Source organism: Neopelma chrysocephalum, unplaced genomic scaffold (genome assembly GCF_003984885.1).
Source record: "Neopelma chrysocephalum unplaced genomic scaffold, ASM398488v2 Primary Assembly neopelma1_67, whole genome shotgun sequence".
NCBI classification, from domain to species: Eukaryota; Metazoa; Chordata; class Aves; order Passeriformes; family Pipridae; genus Neopelma; species Neopelma chrysocephalum.
The window spans coordinates 2055566-2068229 of record NW_020897726.1 but is presented as its reverse complement, the minus strand read 5'-3'; the positions used below and the strand labels follow the sequence as shown (position 1 = coordinate 2068229).

The window sequence follows — 12664 nt, the reverse complement described above, 5'->3', positions numbered from 1 at the left end:
AAGCTGGATGTCATTTTAATTGTCTCAGTATAACTGCGTGTTCTGCCCAGCTGTGGGCTTCAAGTGCTGCTGTCATGCTTATGTAGCTGCATAAGGGGCTTACGGGCTTTGTCCGTTCCCAGCAAAGCTGCTTTAGTACTGACAGGAAAATGCTTCATTTTGCAGTATGTTAACAAATAAGTTTCATCTCATTCTGCATCCTCTTTTTCCTGAAGGGAAGGTTAAGTGTGGTCTCAGCTCTTCAGCTTTGCCGATGTGCACACGTGAGTATGTGAGATGGTGCTGTGGGTCTCGGGTAGCACCTCCAGCCTTGTTCCAAGTTTCAGCAGAGAGACAAAGTAGAAAACGAGCAATGCCGGAATAAAAGTGCTTTAATAGTTTTCTGCCTTCTGCCAGCAGATGAACAAGCAGTATTGTATACAGTATTCAATTTTTAGCTCTTCTTTCCAGAAACATTTTTTACAAGTTTGAAATGCAGTTATTTATTTTCTACGACTGCTATTTTTTAAATGCGTGGTAAGAGTTGATCTTTGTTTCGCCTGTGTATGTGTTTGGGTACGCCCGGCCCCTGTGGCGCCGTCAGGCCGCGCTGCCCGCCCGCGTTGCCCGCCCGCGTTGCCAGGGCAGCTCCGGCGGCGGCAGGAGCGGCTCCCGCCGCCATGAGCAGGAAGAGGCTGCAGCTCCTGGCGGAATCGCTGAGCCGATCCACCAAGCACTGTGAGTGTCCCCCGGGCTGCAGGAGCCGCGCCACGGCCGCCCCACCGCCTCCCGTTGTCCCTGTGCTCGCCTTGGGGGGGGGGGGGGGGGTGGGGGGGGCACCGCGTTTCCTGCCGCCCCTTCAGGAACAGGGTGTGCGAGGCGGGGGGGTCGCGGTCACTGGTGTCATGATCAGCGCCGAGGCGCCCAAGCCCTGGTGCCTGCTCCGCGTTCTACCAGCGTAACTTATAACCTGTGTTTGGTTGTGTTTGGGCCGGGCAGTTAGCGAAGGCGAAGTGGAATGTCTGATCAAGCTCTTCGACGCGCTGCTGGCCAGGTCCAGCAGCCACTTCGCTGTGTCCGGCTTCAACCGCACCGTGTTCAGAGACACCCTGTACGCCGCCTTTGGCATGACGGACGACGTGGTCCTGGACCGAGGTGAGGCGAAGACTTCTGAAAACAAGGGATGGCGTTGGTTTCACGCTGCTGACCCAATGAGTGTACCGAGACAAAATAATGCCATTTCATCCCAGCGAGGACAGCAAAGGAGGAGTTATGCTCAGGAGCTGTTGGGAAAATGGCATCTTCTCTTTCATTACGCGGAATAGTTTTCCCATAGTTCAGGGTAGCTCACGCTCTAGTTCCAGGGAGACCAGGCAGAGGCAGTGCTAGTGCTGCTTTGTGGCTGTTTCTATCGCAACCATCGAAGAGGGCAGCATTGTGTCACTTGCCTCTTCTCCCGTGGTTCTACCCGGAGCTGCGGTCACTGCTGCTGGTGGACAGCTCTAGCTGGGGCCTGGAGGTCCCAGAAAGGCATTATGTTAGGGTGGATGACTTCTGGGATAGAGGCACTGTGAACAGCACTGAAAGCACTGGGCAGAGAGTACAGGGAGGTGAGAGTAATGAGCCAAGTAACCCCTTGAAAATACAATGTTTTCACAGATTCATAACATGTTACTGTGAAAGTTGCATGAATGATCTCTATGTAGAGGTGTCTACAGGAGGATGCAGAGCAAGCATCAATCTGCCATTCTTTCATTCTTGGGCTGCCAAGAGCCACCCCTTGGTTCAACTTTTCTTCATCTCTCTAGCAGGAGAAGTACTTACATGCCATAAAATAAAAACTTGTTGCCGTTTTATGCAGTAAGTCAAATGTGTCTTGGTAGATAGCTTACATGTATACATTCTTAAAAATAATGCTTACATACAAAGGCGCTGATTTCATTTTGCAAAAGCAAACCTATCGTTTTCCAATTCCAAAATCCTTGTCTCTGCAATTAGAGATGTTCCTTCAGCCAACTTACTAATTAACATTCTAAAATATGAATTATTATAGATGCTTTCAATTGTATCTTAGATTTGAAGTATTACAGTACTGTATTACAGGCTGTATGAATAGTGAAGCTGCAGCTTGGAGGAGACTGAGGGGAGACCTCACTGCTGTCTACAACTTCTTCACAAGGGGAAGAGGAAGGGCAGGCACCAGAGGGTGCTTGGGCACTGGAACAGGCTCCCCAGGGAAGTGGTCACAGCACCAAGCCTGACAGAATTCAAGAAGCATTTGGATGATACTCTTGGGCACATGGTGTGACTCTTGGGGATGATCCTGTGCAGGCCCAGGATGATCCATGTGGGTCCCTTCCAGCTTGGCATATTCTGCGATTCTGTGAAAATTGAAAGTTACTTAGGGAAGGGAGAAGAAAAAAGATTTTGGTACATGACAGACAGGAGGTTATTTTTCTTTGTATATTTAACATATTTATATGTTGTTTCTAGGATTGCTCTCTCCAGGATTTTCTGAGACAAAACCTAGTAATTAAAATCTGCATGCAAACATGCCTTATTGTAAGGGGTATTGGTTTATTTGGTTCACATCTGCAGGAAGCATACTTCCTGCAGTTGTTTTAGTCAGGCAACAGATCAAACAAAATGTCTTAGTCAGCAGGATTCTAGAGTGGAAGATCAATAAACTGAGGGGCAAAATCCCTTTCACTGTTACATCTTAGATTCAAGAAGGGTAATCATACCTTGGTGAAAACAGGCAAACATCTTCACAAAAAATACGGGTTTATAATTTCAACAAATTCAAGAAAATACTCATTTTTTTTGTTTGTTTCTCTATTATATAAATGTAAAATGTATCTAATACACTTCCCAGTGTTCAGCACTTTTGATAAGAGCAACAGTGGCTGCATCACTGTGGTGGAGTGGGTGGAAGGCTTAGCAATATTACTTCGGGGGACACTGGAAGAGAAGATTAAATGTAAGATTGATCTGTGTGCTAATATTTACTGGTAGTCACTGAATTCATGACAAATAACACATTGCTTTTGTTTTAATTTAGTAGTTACTCTCATAAAGTATTTGATAATTGAAAAGTTTTCTTCTGTATAGTTTAATGCAATGAAACTGAGTCCTGAAATTGCTTCTCTGAGACAGCATTTTTTCTGTGTAAACTGCTGTTATAGCCGCCGCCTTATTTTGTTGCTTACAAAAAGTTGCATTGGAACTAAAGTTTATTCTACAATATACAGTTTTGACAAAATATATGTTTTTGTATTCACACACAGAAATAGAAGCAGATGTATCTCTAGGGTGATTTTGGCTAAATAGCACAGTCTCAAGCCAACCAAGACCAGTGCCAACATTCATTTACTGGCACAGTGGGGACACAGCAGCAGATGCATTAATTTCAGCAGTTCTTGAGCTTGGAAGCATAGATGAAAAAACTGAGTCTGTAAGACTGGTTGTGAGAACCTCGACAATAGTGACAGAGAAAGATGGAGGAGAAAAAGTAGCAAGAACCCTAAAATTTTAAGAAGCAGAGAAAAAAAAATAGGGCACATGGGGGGGAAAAAAGGTGATAAGAAAAAGGAGAATGACAGCATGTTGTTTTCATGACAACATGAACTATATATGCAACCATAGTTCCCAGGTTGCAGCATCAGCCATCCCTAAAAAACTATGTAAATTCATCTGGAAAGTGGCCTGGGATGCCATAGCACTAGAATGTGTGCCCAGGACAATGAATATGTGTCAGTACCACTACAAGCAGTAATATGCAGCCCTGCTGTAAGCACTATAGAATTTAGTAGTGTGTAGTGATACACAGTGTTGTCTGTCACAAGTGTATGCCAGGAGTGTTTTTCACTGTAGACAAAGTCTTTGTCAGAAAAAAAAAACAAACCTCCTGTGTTCCTAACTTAAGACTTTTGTTTGTTTAATTAAGTTTTGTGAAGGATAGTAAAGTTTATTATGATCATAGATTTCTGATTCTGGGAAGGTAGAAACAATTAGAAGAGGAATTATGCCGATACCCAAAATACTTTTGTTTAAGGGATTTTCTCTTTGCAGTCAGTTCAGCTCATTCTTCTTTTTCCTTTACTTTTCTAACCCAGCATCTGAAAAAATGAGGATGTGTTTTGTAGGTGCAAAGTTCTTTTGGTAGAGATAGCAGGTCCCCACTATGGGAAATTTGGCTTCTAAACCAGAACCTTACTTATATTTTAAATTGACAATTTAAGAGAAGCTAAGATCTGTAAGTAAGTATGGTTTCTGTGAACTGAATAATATTTATTTGAGCAGAAATAAATAATTTTTAACTATAAAGGGAAAATAGGTGCTAATTGACTAATACATATATCAAAATGTGATACTATTACAAATATAAATATATAATAAATTTAGCTCAATAGATTTGCTGTACAAGGTACAATTCAAATTTTCTCTCTATAGGTAACAGATAGCTTTAATGGTATGTGATTGTAGTTTGTAATCAACTTGAAATTTATTTGTATTCAAAAGACTGTTTTGCGGTTTATGACCTGAATGGTGATGGATACATTTCAAGAGAGGAAATGTTTCAAATGCTGAAGGACACCCTTATCAAACAACCAGCAGATGAAGACCCTGATGAGGCAATTAAGGACTTGATAGAGATAGTACTGAAGAAAATGGCAAGTACTTACTCATTGTGGTATCTGAGTGTCTTTCAAACATTCATTAACCGAAACTTAGAACCTTCTGTGAGGTAACAAAATATAGTGTGTGATTTACAGTGGGATTCTGAAAATCTCCTAAGGAAAGCCAGAAATATGATCCAGATCTAGTGAGCTCCAGTCCAGTATCCTCACAGAAACGTCATTTACTATGTGAAGGTACTATAAACTTTATGTAGAAACTAGTATGTGAATCTGTGCATACCCACCTGTGCATACCCAACCAAAACAAAAGCCCAGTCAGAAGTGGAAAACTCAAAAGTTTAAGCTCCATTTATGCGTTAGGCATCTGCATTAGCTTTATTATTAAGTACATCTGTGTTTTATCAATTGCTCGTGAAATGTCTTTATCCAATTTATATATTCTATGACAATAGTACATTCAAGGTTATTAATGTGAAGCTTGTTTTACCATGCTTAATCTAGGATACCCAGATTAGCTAGGGACTGTCTTTCAATATTTTAATCAAATCAAGATATATACTCTCCCCTTCTATGGTGGTGGTCAAAAAATTTCACTTAAAACCAGGTTTTGAATCACAACTTCTTTTATTTAACTCCATCTTCTCTATTTTTCAAACCCACCCCTTTTGCTTTAGGTAGAGGCAAGTGACACGGAGCTTGTCTGAGCAGAGACTGATGACCACAAAAAATGATTTTGCGTACAATCAAACTAAAAATAGAATCCATGTCAATAAAACGTCTGTTAAACAAAAATACAATCACTACAAGTAATAACCCTTGGCTGAAGTGTTCCCTTCCTTTTGTAGGACTATGATCATGATGGCAAGCTTTCTTTTGCGGACTTTGAACAAGCAGTCAAAGATGAAAACCTTCTCTTAGAAGCCTTTGGACCATGTTTGCCGGACATAAAGGTACGAGTTTAAAAAAAGGTGCAATACTTTCTGTTCTGTTGGTAAGGAGACGTGTATTATGGCATTAACTGTCATCTCACAGTGTCTTTTGGGAGAGGCTGGTAACTTTCTGGAAAAAAAAACACACCCACCTTGAGAGTTCTTGCTCTCAGAGCGGCACTGCTGCTTTGTAATTTCATCTAACCAGGCTTTGTTTATCAGTAATATGTCTACTTCAATTTTTTTTTTTTTTTGGAAGATGGTAATTTAGACCATGCTCATTTCCTTAGAGTTAAATTCTACTTTGGAGGGAGTTTCTGCTCTATTTTTTTCCTAATCCAGTAATTGTCATTCTATTTGAACTGTGTGTGACTTTTAAATACTGAAAATTGTAGCTTCATAGAGACAGCAAAATAAAATTTGAAATATGCACAGTGATTCCTAGAAACAGAAGAGTTGTATAAGACTGCTGAGAACATGGCAAGTTTTCCTTTGATGGAAGCCTGCATTTCCTGCCAGCTTACCCACCTGTAGGCTGGAGGACAGGAAGAAAGAGTCTTATAGCCACGATGGCAAGCTACATTACACCATGTCAGCTGCAAAGCAGCTGTTCCCAAAATGCAGATTTCTCCTGGCAGGCTGTCAAAAGACTTTAAAAGGTTTGGGAAAACCAAAGTAAGTACTCTGGTTTTTAACACCAGTGAAAAGGTTTTAAAAAGTTTCTGAACAAAATCACTTTCATTAATCATCATGGAAAAATGACTTCTTTTGTCAGTGTTGGTGATAAACCAGGCCCACAATTCAGGCTAATCATGGCAAGAGGTGGAAAACTTGGTTTGTTTCTTGCTTACAGTATTTGTGCCTTCTGTTCTTTACCCTACCCAACTGCTGCTTTTCCCCTAGGTCTTTAGTTTCACTTTTAAAAGAGAACAATATTTATATGTCCTTTCAAGCCCTGAAAGCAATAAATAAATTTCAGCTATGAGCTTTACATGAAGAAAACCCATAATTTACTAGATTTCCCACTGGGGCTATTGTAATTTTAATTCTACCCCAAATTAAACACTCATTTGTGTAATGAATAATGTATTTGACAGAGTCCAGCTACTGTAAGTGGTTCTGCAAGGAGCCTGCAAAGATGTGGCACGAGCCAACTCTTTATGTACACTTGCACCAGCACCAGTCCTGTGAATGTCAGAATGGGGCATCTTAGCCTGGTGTTGGATTCATCTCCCCAATGCCAGTTCTACTGCCCAAACATGACCCCTGAGCACTCCCACTCCAGGGTTGTTGCAACACAATGCTGCAGATTAATCTCATCACCAAGGGAAATTTCACTCCTTTACATTGTCATCCCAGTCTCTAGCATTCCTGCTTCCAGACCATTTACCTCATTCTGCAGCTGGGTCTTCTTGCCCTCCATGCTAGGTCATTCCTTGGCCACACATTCCTGCTGCTGAGCAGTTAAAATTAGAATTTCCCCTTCAACTATAACTTTAAATGTTCTGACTGGTCTCCCAGCAGTGACACTACTAGTGCTATGGATTTACCTTTTCTAAGCTAAAAAGCAAGAGGTATCCTATTCCTTGCATACACGTTTCAGTCCAGTGCATTTTCTCAATAAATATAAATCCTTTAGTTAACTGAAAATTAACTTTTCTCTCTTTTTTTTTTTTTTTAAACAGAGCAGGATTGCATTTGAAGAGAGAGTTTTCCCAGACACTCGTAAACTGTAACTCCATTGTTGAGTACTGCTGTAAAGGGTGTTTTTCTTCACCATTCTTCATGATATAGTAAAAATAGGAGCAACTAGAAACTATTGTTTCAGTATTCCTTTACTGTAAAATTTACAGCATAAATAGAATTTACTTCCATGACTCTACCTAAATAAAGTTCTTCAATGTTAGGAAATATGTTAAAGTATAAGGTACACAAGACAACATTGCAACAATAATGAATTATAGTAGTTTTTCATTCCAAGAAACAAATTGATACAATTTTTAACAGAATCCCTTTGAAATACAGTGTAAAAAAATTTTTACTTTTTACATAAAAAATAAATATTTTAAACTATATCCTTTATAAAAGGACTGTTGGGAGATCCTGCCAGCAGTGTCTATATTCTTCTTCTCTGCTTTACAAGTGGTTTGGCTGATCTACTCTCTGGCTTTTCCACAGAAACAGAATCTGCTACCTAAATAGGGAAAAAAAAATTAGTAACCTGTAACCACTACCTTTTTATCCTTATTTTAGAGTAAGGTCACATCTCCAACATTTGAGTATTGGGAGGGATGTATTACTATAATCATGCTTGAATTGAATTTTCCTGCTGCATAGCGGAAAAAAATAACACCAAAGGCAGAATTAAACACAATAGAGGTTAAACTTAGAAGAGTCAGCAGTACCATTTTTGTATTTAACCAGAGAAACTGATTTCAGATACTCAGTGATAGAGCATTAAGTATCTCCCTTCTTCCTACCAGAGGTGTTTTCACAGTAAGGTTGTGCTCTTTAAACTCAGGTATTTCAGGAAAGGAAGGGAAAGCAAAAATGTGCATTTTGACACATATTTTAGGAATGTATTTAATATAAGTGGTGCTTATTTACAAATGTGACTGGAGATATAAGCCCTTTCAAATCAGTCTAGCTAGTTATAGTCAAGGGAGCTTTTTCATATCTTAATGTAAATGGAAAGTTTTATCAGGAGTGTTTGACCTGCTAATTGATTAATACCCTCCATAAATGGTTATATAGATTAACTCATGTTTCTCAGCATAGAATAAATGCTTCTGTACAGCTTTTAATGGCATAAGAAGTACTGAGGCTAAATTACATTGAACTGCGACTCCCATTATTTTTCACTCCCTTTCAATCCCTTTCCAGCACCACGCTGGAGTCAGCAGGACTACCTGCACAGTTATCATGCCCCCACACGTTGGAAAAAAAAAAAGTGGTTTACTGAAAATCATTTAGGACTGTGCACAGACATTTATACTTTCTTAAGGGTAGTGTAAGAGGTATGGAGTATAATTGTCTGCAATACTCTAGAGTATGGAAGCGTTAAATAGCAATATGCTAGCTTTAACTGGCAAAGAAACTGGTAATACTGAGTGAATGCAGAATTAAGTTACCTGAGAGTTGCTGTTTTTATGATTAACAACCACATATGTTTGAAACTATCAGAACTTTAAGAACGCATACCTCTTTCAGTTTATTTCTAATTAATGTAGCTGAAGTATTCAATGACTCATCATCCATATCCACTTTAGGTATTTCTGGCAGTTGTGGACCAATAATGACTTCAGTATTGTCCGCACTTGTTCCAAGGAGGGAAAACCTGTTACCTTCTTCTCTCTTCCTCTTACGTTCTTGCAAGTGAGTTGTACGAGGCATAAACCTGTCAATTCCACTATAAGTTGGAACCATTCTTTGCTGCATTAAGGAAGCTGGTGGAGTACATCCTCCTGGATTTACACTGGGAGTTAGGGATGTGTTTTGGCCAAAGTACCCAGAAGTTTCAGCACAATTGTTATCATAGTGTGGAGATGTTAACAGGCTCTGATTATGATTCCCAGATTGATGCCCTGTGTTGTGGGATACCCCATGAGAACTTGTAAAGCAGGATGGATCCCAGTTACTGGCTGCATACGATTCTGATGTACTCCATGGGCAGTCATGCTCAGAGGTCTTTGAGACTGTCTTCTTCGGGCCCTCAATTTTCTTTAACACAAAGCAATCTTTAAAACAAACAAAAAACCAGCTTCACTATTTCATGTCATTATTAGTTCTAAAAAATAAGAAGAAACATTTAATACAACTGCAGAAGTAATACAGTGAGATTCCATTCCCAGGCAGCTTTCTGTGATTTTTAAGTGGTACCTTTCAAACTAGTTTTCCAGCCTAGTTCCTCTGCTGGTTTACGAGGAACGCCCGAGCAGAAGTATTTCCACAGCTTTGAGAACAAAAGGAAAATATTCATAACATAGCAAATTGGTTATTTTTACCTCCAGTTATGATTTCAAGGACAGGCTGTCTAGCAAAATTGAAAAAAACCAGGTGTTTTGATGTTAAAAATCACTGGTTTTACTCCCTTTAAATAGCCTCACGCAATGAATGGTGATACCCAAGTACATGAGCACAAGAAAGGAGAAGCTTGTACTCAGCGATTTGCTTATTCCTCATCTTGTCCAACCTTCAGTGCTGCCTGGGAACTCTGCAGTACAGGAGCCTTTGTAAACCCAGTCCATTCTTGACTGCCCCAGTGCCAAGATGTAGTCTGGTGAAATTTTTTGTTGAAAGTTCTGGTACAGTCACCTTCCTTCCAAAGCTGTCCCTTTGGGCAGGCCTGAATAAGCTGGAACAAGGGTGAAAATATCATCCCAGATTTCCTACTAGTGCTTGAAATTTCTGATAACATTTTGAAAAAAACCCAAAAAGTGAAGGAAATACTTCATTATTAAAGCTTAAGCATTTCTGTATTTTAGTCTTAACTGAAACTGAAAAGTTGCTTTGAAAAGGATACAGTTCTCTAAATACTGAGAGATGTCTCCATTATACTGTAAGCGTGCTTAAAATACATCTTTAAAAGCTAGATAAAAAGTGTTTTGTTTAACAGCCTCTTTAACCAAAACCCCACCCGCCCCTGAAGAAAGATGTTAAGATTCTATAGTAAATGTAATCACAAACCTCCTTGATTTGTTGCTTTTGCTATATACTTTCTTCTATCCTGCAACTTCTCTCTTGTTTCTTGGACTGTTTCAAATTCTGGAGCGTAGCACACATGCAGCAAACTACCAAAGAAACTTCGTTCATCCATTCTTTTCTTGGCCACCCTGAAAGGAATTAAATTGTATTGGCAAAACTGAGGATTTTACTTCATCTAGAATCTTAACACATTGTAACTACAGAAGGTATAAAAGAGTAAGACAACAAGAGGCAGATATTGCCCTGTCCAATACCTTGCACAGTGCAGTTTTTGGAATTTTAAAAGATACACTTCAGTAAATTGCTCTGCTGGATATTCATCTAGAGCATGATACTCCTCAATGGCACCATATAATGCAAATTGTTCAACTAATTCCTTCATAACACCTAATGCAGGAACTCCTTGTATCAGTAAATAGCGAGATTCCAAGTTGATAGTGTAAACCTGAAAAAAAAACAAAACCAAAGAATATTCAAAAACGTTCACATTCTTGCTGTATTGCAAAAGGCAGGCATTTTTTCCATGTTTTCTGTTTTTCCCCAAGTCCTCTCAGGAAAATCCCTGTGTGTACTCTATTTTGACTCTGGAGTCTGGCAGGGCAATAAGTGCATGGTTTTCTGGGACCTCCTCATCACTGAGCAGGAACTGAACCCAAGCTTCTCACTCAAAGCAAAACACAAATGAGAGCTGACCTTCCTGCATGAGGTCAGAATACTGCCATTTGCTGAGCAAAACCTCTAGCCTCTGGCCAGCTTTCATGCAAGACTGACTAGTAACTGGTTTGTTAGAGACACTGTCAAAATACATAAAAAAACACATTAAAAAACCTGTCTTGTTCACAGGCAGAGAGATCATCCAAGTGAGGAAAACTGGGTTTCTCCTCACAAAGGAAAAAAACCAAGTATCACAATACTCTGGGGCAGATGGTGTGTGTGCAGAGCTGTCTCCTTGCTACGATGATCCAACAGCGTACCATTTTAAGACACACAGAGAAAATCTGGATGCCAAGGGAAACAAGGTCTTTTCCCAGCAGGTTAAAAACTAAACCAACCACTTCCTTCTGCTTTGTGAACTGTCTAGCAGCACAGACTCTAAGGAAAGCTTTGTGACAGCTCACTACATACAACAGGGAGTTAAACCCTGAGATCAAAGGAAATTCATTCCAAGTTTGTTAAAAAAAAAGAAAAAACCCAAATATTTAGACAGCATAAGTTACACATTAAAAACAAAACGAAAAAAAGAGCAAATTCTGGACAACAACAGGAACTGCTTGGGAAATCAGCTCTCAAACTTGCACCATAAAAAACAGTCTCCACAGACAAGCCACCTAAGTTGTTCTTGTGACAGCAGAATACTCCCTGCTTGCATTCTGCGAACAAATGGGTTGAAATATGATTGATCTCATGTCTAGGGAGAGGAGATTCAAGTAAGGTTTTTTCCACACCTGGGACATCCATACTGTTTCTCCTGTGTGTATCCTCCAGTGCCCAGAGATGGCTGGCCTATGGTGGCCTTTGTCCCTGTGTGGATACACTAGGCTTTCTGTCCCCGGCCCATGGCATACTCTGGGAAGAGTAAAGGAACAGCTCTGAGACTTCATGAAACATGGAAGGTTTGAAAGTTTTCAGGAGGGCCGTGTTTGAGAAAAAGACGTGCCTTATGTGTGTGCACAGGGAGTAACCATTGTTTTGGCACTGATGAGGCCGCACCTCAAACCCTCTTTTCATTCAGGGCCCCTCACTCCAAGAAAGACACTGAAGTGATGCAGTGAGTCCTGAGAGTGGGGTAAGAAGGGTCTGGAGCACAACTCCTGGTAGGAGCAGCTGAGGGAGCTGGGGGTGTTTAGCCTGCAGAAAAGGAGGCTCAGGGTTAACTTTATTGCTCTCTACAACTCCCTGACAGGAAGCTGGAGCCAGGTGGGCACCAGAGCTGACGATCTTAAATGTCTTTTCCAACCTTAGCGATTCTATGGTCCTTTCTCACACCAGTCCCATAAGGTGCCGCTACAGCTCACTGTACACTGACCCCACACGTAAACCCCAAACCCGGCAATTCTGCTGCGGTAACGAGAAGCTCCTGCGGTGCAGCAGGCGAGGCCCACGGCCTCCCTTCTCCTCTCCTCTCCTCTCCCTCTCCTCCCCGTCCCGTTCCCGGGAGCCGCGGGACCCGAGCCCGACCCGGCCGTGCCCCCACCTCACCCAGAGCAGCCCCGCCCCTTCCCCCCAAACCTTCACAGCGCGCGGCCGCCGCCCCTCGCGGTACTTGGCGCGCGACTCGCACGCGCCCAGCTGCGCGTGATGCCGGCACGGAGCGCCCGGGCCTGCGCTACCCGCCGCCATCTTCCCATCAGCCCCTGCGCCCCGCGCCCTGATTGGCTGCTACCGGGACGGACACCGCCGGCGTCCTCAGGG

General features: G+C 41.4%; 2 protein-coding genes across 6 annotated transcripts; one reads left to right on the top strand and one right to left on the bottom strand.

Moving 5' to 3' along the window:
- Positions 1–106: 106 nt before the first annotated feature.
- Positions 107–7359, top strand: EFCAB1 (EF-hand calcium binding domain 1). Of its 2 annotated transcripts, XM_027684617.1 has the most exons (6): positions 107–717; positions 979–1134; positions 2855–2959; positions 4501–4652; positions 5465–5569; positions 7234–7359. In XM_027684617.1, the coding sequence occupies exons 1-6, from the start codon at positions 546–548 to the stop codon at positions 7282–7284; spliced, it is 741 nt and encodes a 246-aa protein (XP_027540418.1). In that variant the 5' UTR covers positions 107–545; the 3' UTR covers positions 7285–7359. The 2 variants fall into 2 exon arrangements, with proteins under 2 accessions (XP_027540418.1, XP_027540419.1); XM_027684618.1 differs by lacking the exon at positions 2855–2959.
- Positions 5788–12598, bottom strand: RBM48 (RNA binding motif protein 48). Of its 4 annotated transcripts, none has more exons than XM_027684611.1 (5): positions 11698–12438; positions 10507–10697; positions 10235–10380; positions 8750–9285; positions 5788–7742 (listed from the first exon to the last, which is right to left on the bottom strand). In XM_027684611.1, exons 1-5 carry the CDS (start codon positions 11851–11853, stop codon positions 7665–7667), a joined length of 1107 nt encoding a protein of 368 aa, XP_027540412.1. In that variant the 5' UTR covers positions 11854–12438; the 3' UTR covers positions 5788–7664. The 4 variants fall into 4 exon arrangements, with proteins under 4 accessions (XP_027540412.1, XP_027540413.1, XP_027540414.1 ...); XM_027684612.1 differs by lacking the exon at positions 11698–12438 and adding an exon at positions 12482–12598 and having other exon boundaries at positions 7487–7742; XM_027684613.1 differs by having other exon boundaries at positions 7487–7742; positions 10507–10701; positions 12187–12438.
- Between the last annotated feature and the right edge of the window lie 66 nt (positions 12599–12664).

Coding starts and splice junctions, on each gene's coding strand:
- EFCAB1 (XM_027684617.1), top strand. CDS start 546: ATGTGTTTGGGTACGCCCGGCCCCTGTGGCGCCGTCAGGCCGCGCTGC. Junction 1,135..2,854: donor CGACGTGGTCCTGGACCGAG/GTGAGGCGAAGA, acceptor TACACTTCCCAG/TGTTCAGCACTTTTGATAAG. Junction 5,570..7,233: donor CATGTTTGCCGGACATAAAG/GTACGAGTTTAA, acceptor TTTTTTAAACAG/AGCAGGATTGCATTTGAAGA.
- RBM48 (XM_027684611.1), bottom strand. CDS start 11,853: ATGAAGTCTCAGAGCTGTTCCTTTACTCTTCCCAGAGTATGCCATGGG. Junction 10,698..11,697: donor AAACAGTATGGATGTCCCAG/GTGTGGAAAAAA, acceptor TTTTTTTTTCAG/GTTTACACTATCAACTTGGA. Junction 10,381..10,506: donor CAAAAACTGCACTGTGCAAG/GTATTGGACAGG, acceptor AATTCCTTTCAG/GGTGGCCAAGAAAAGAATGG.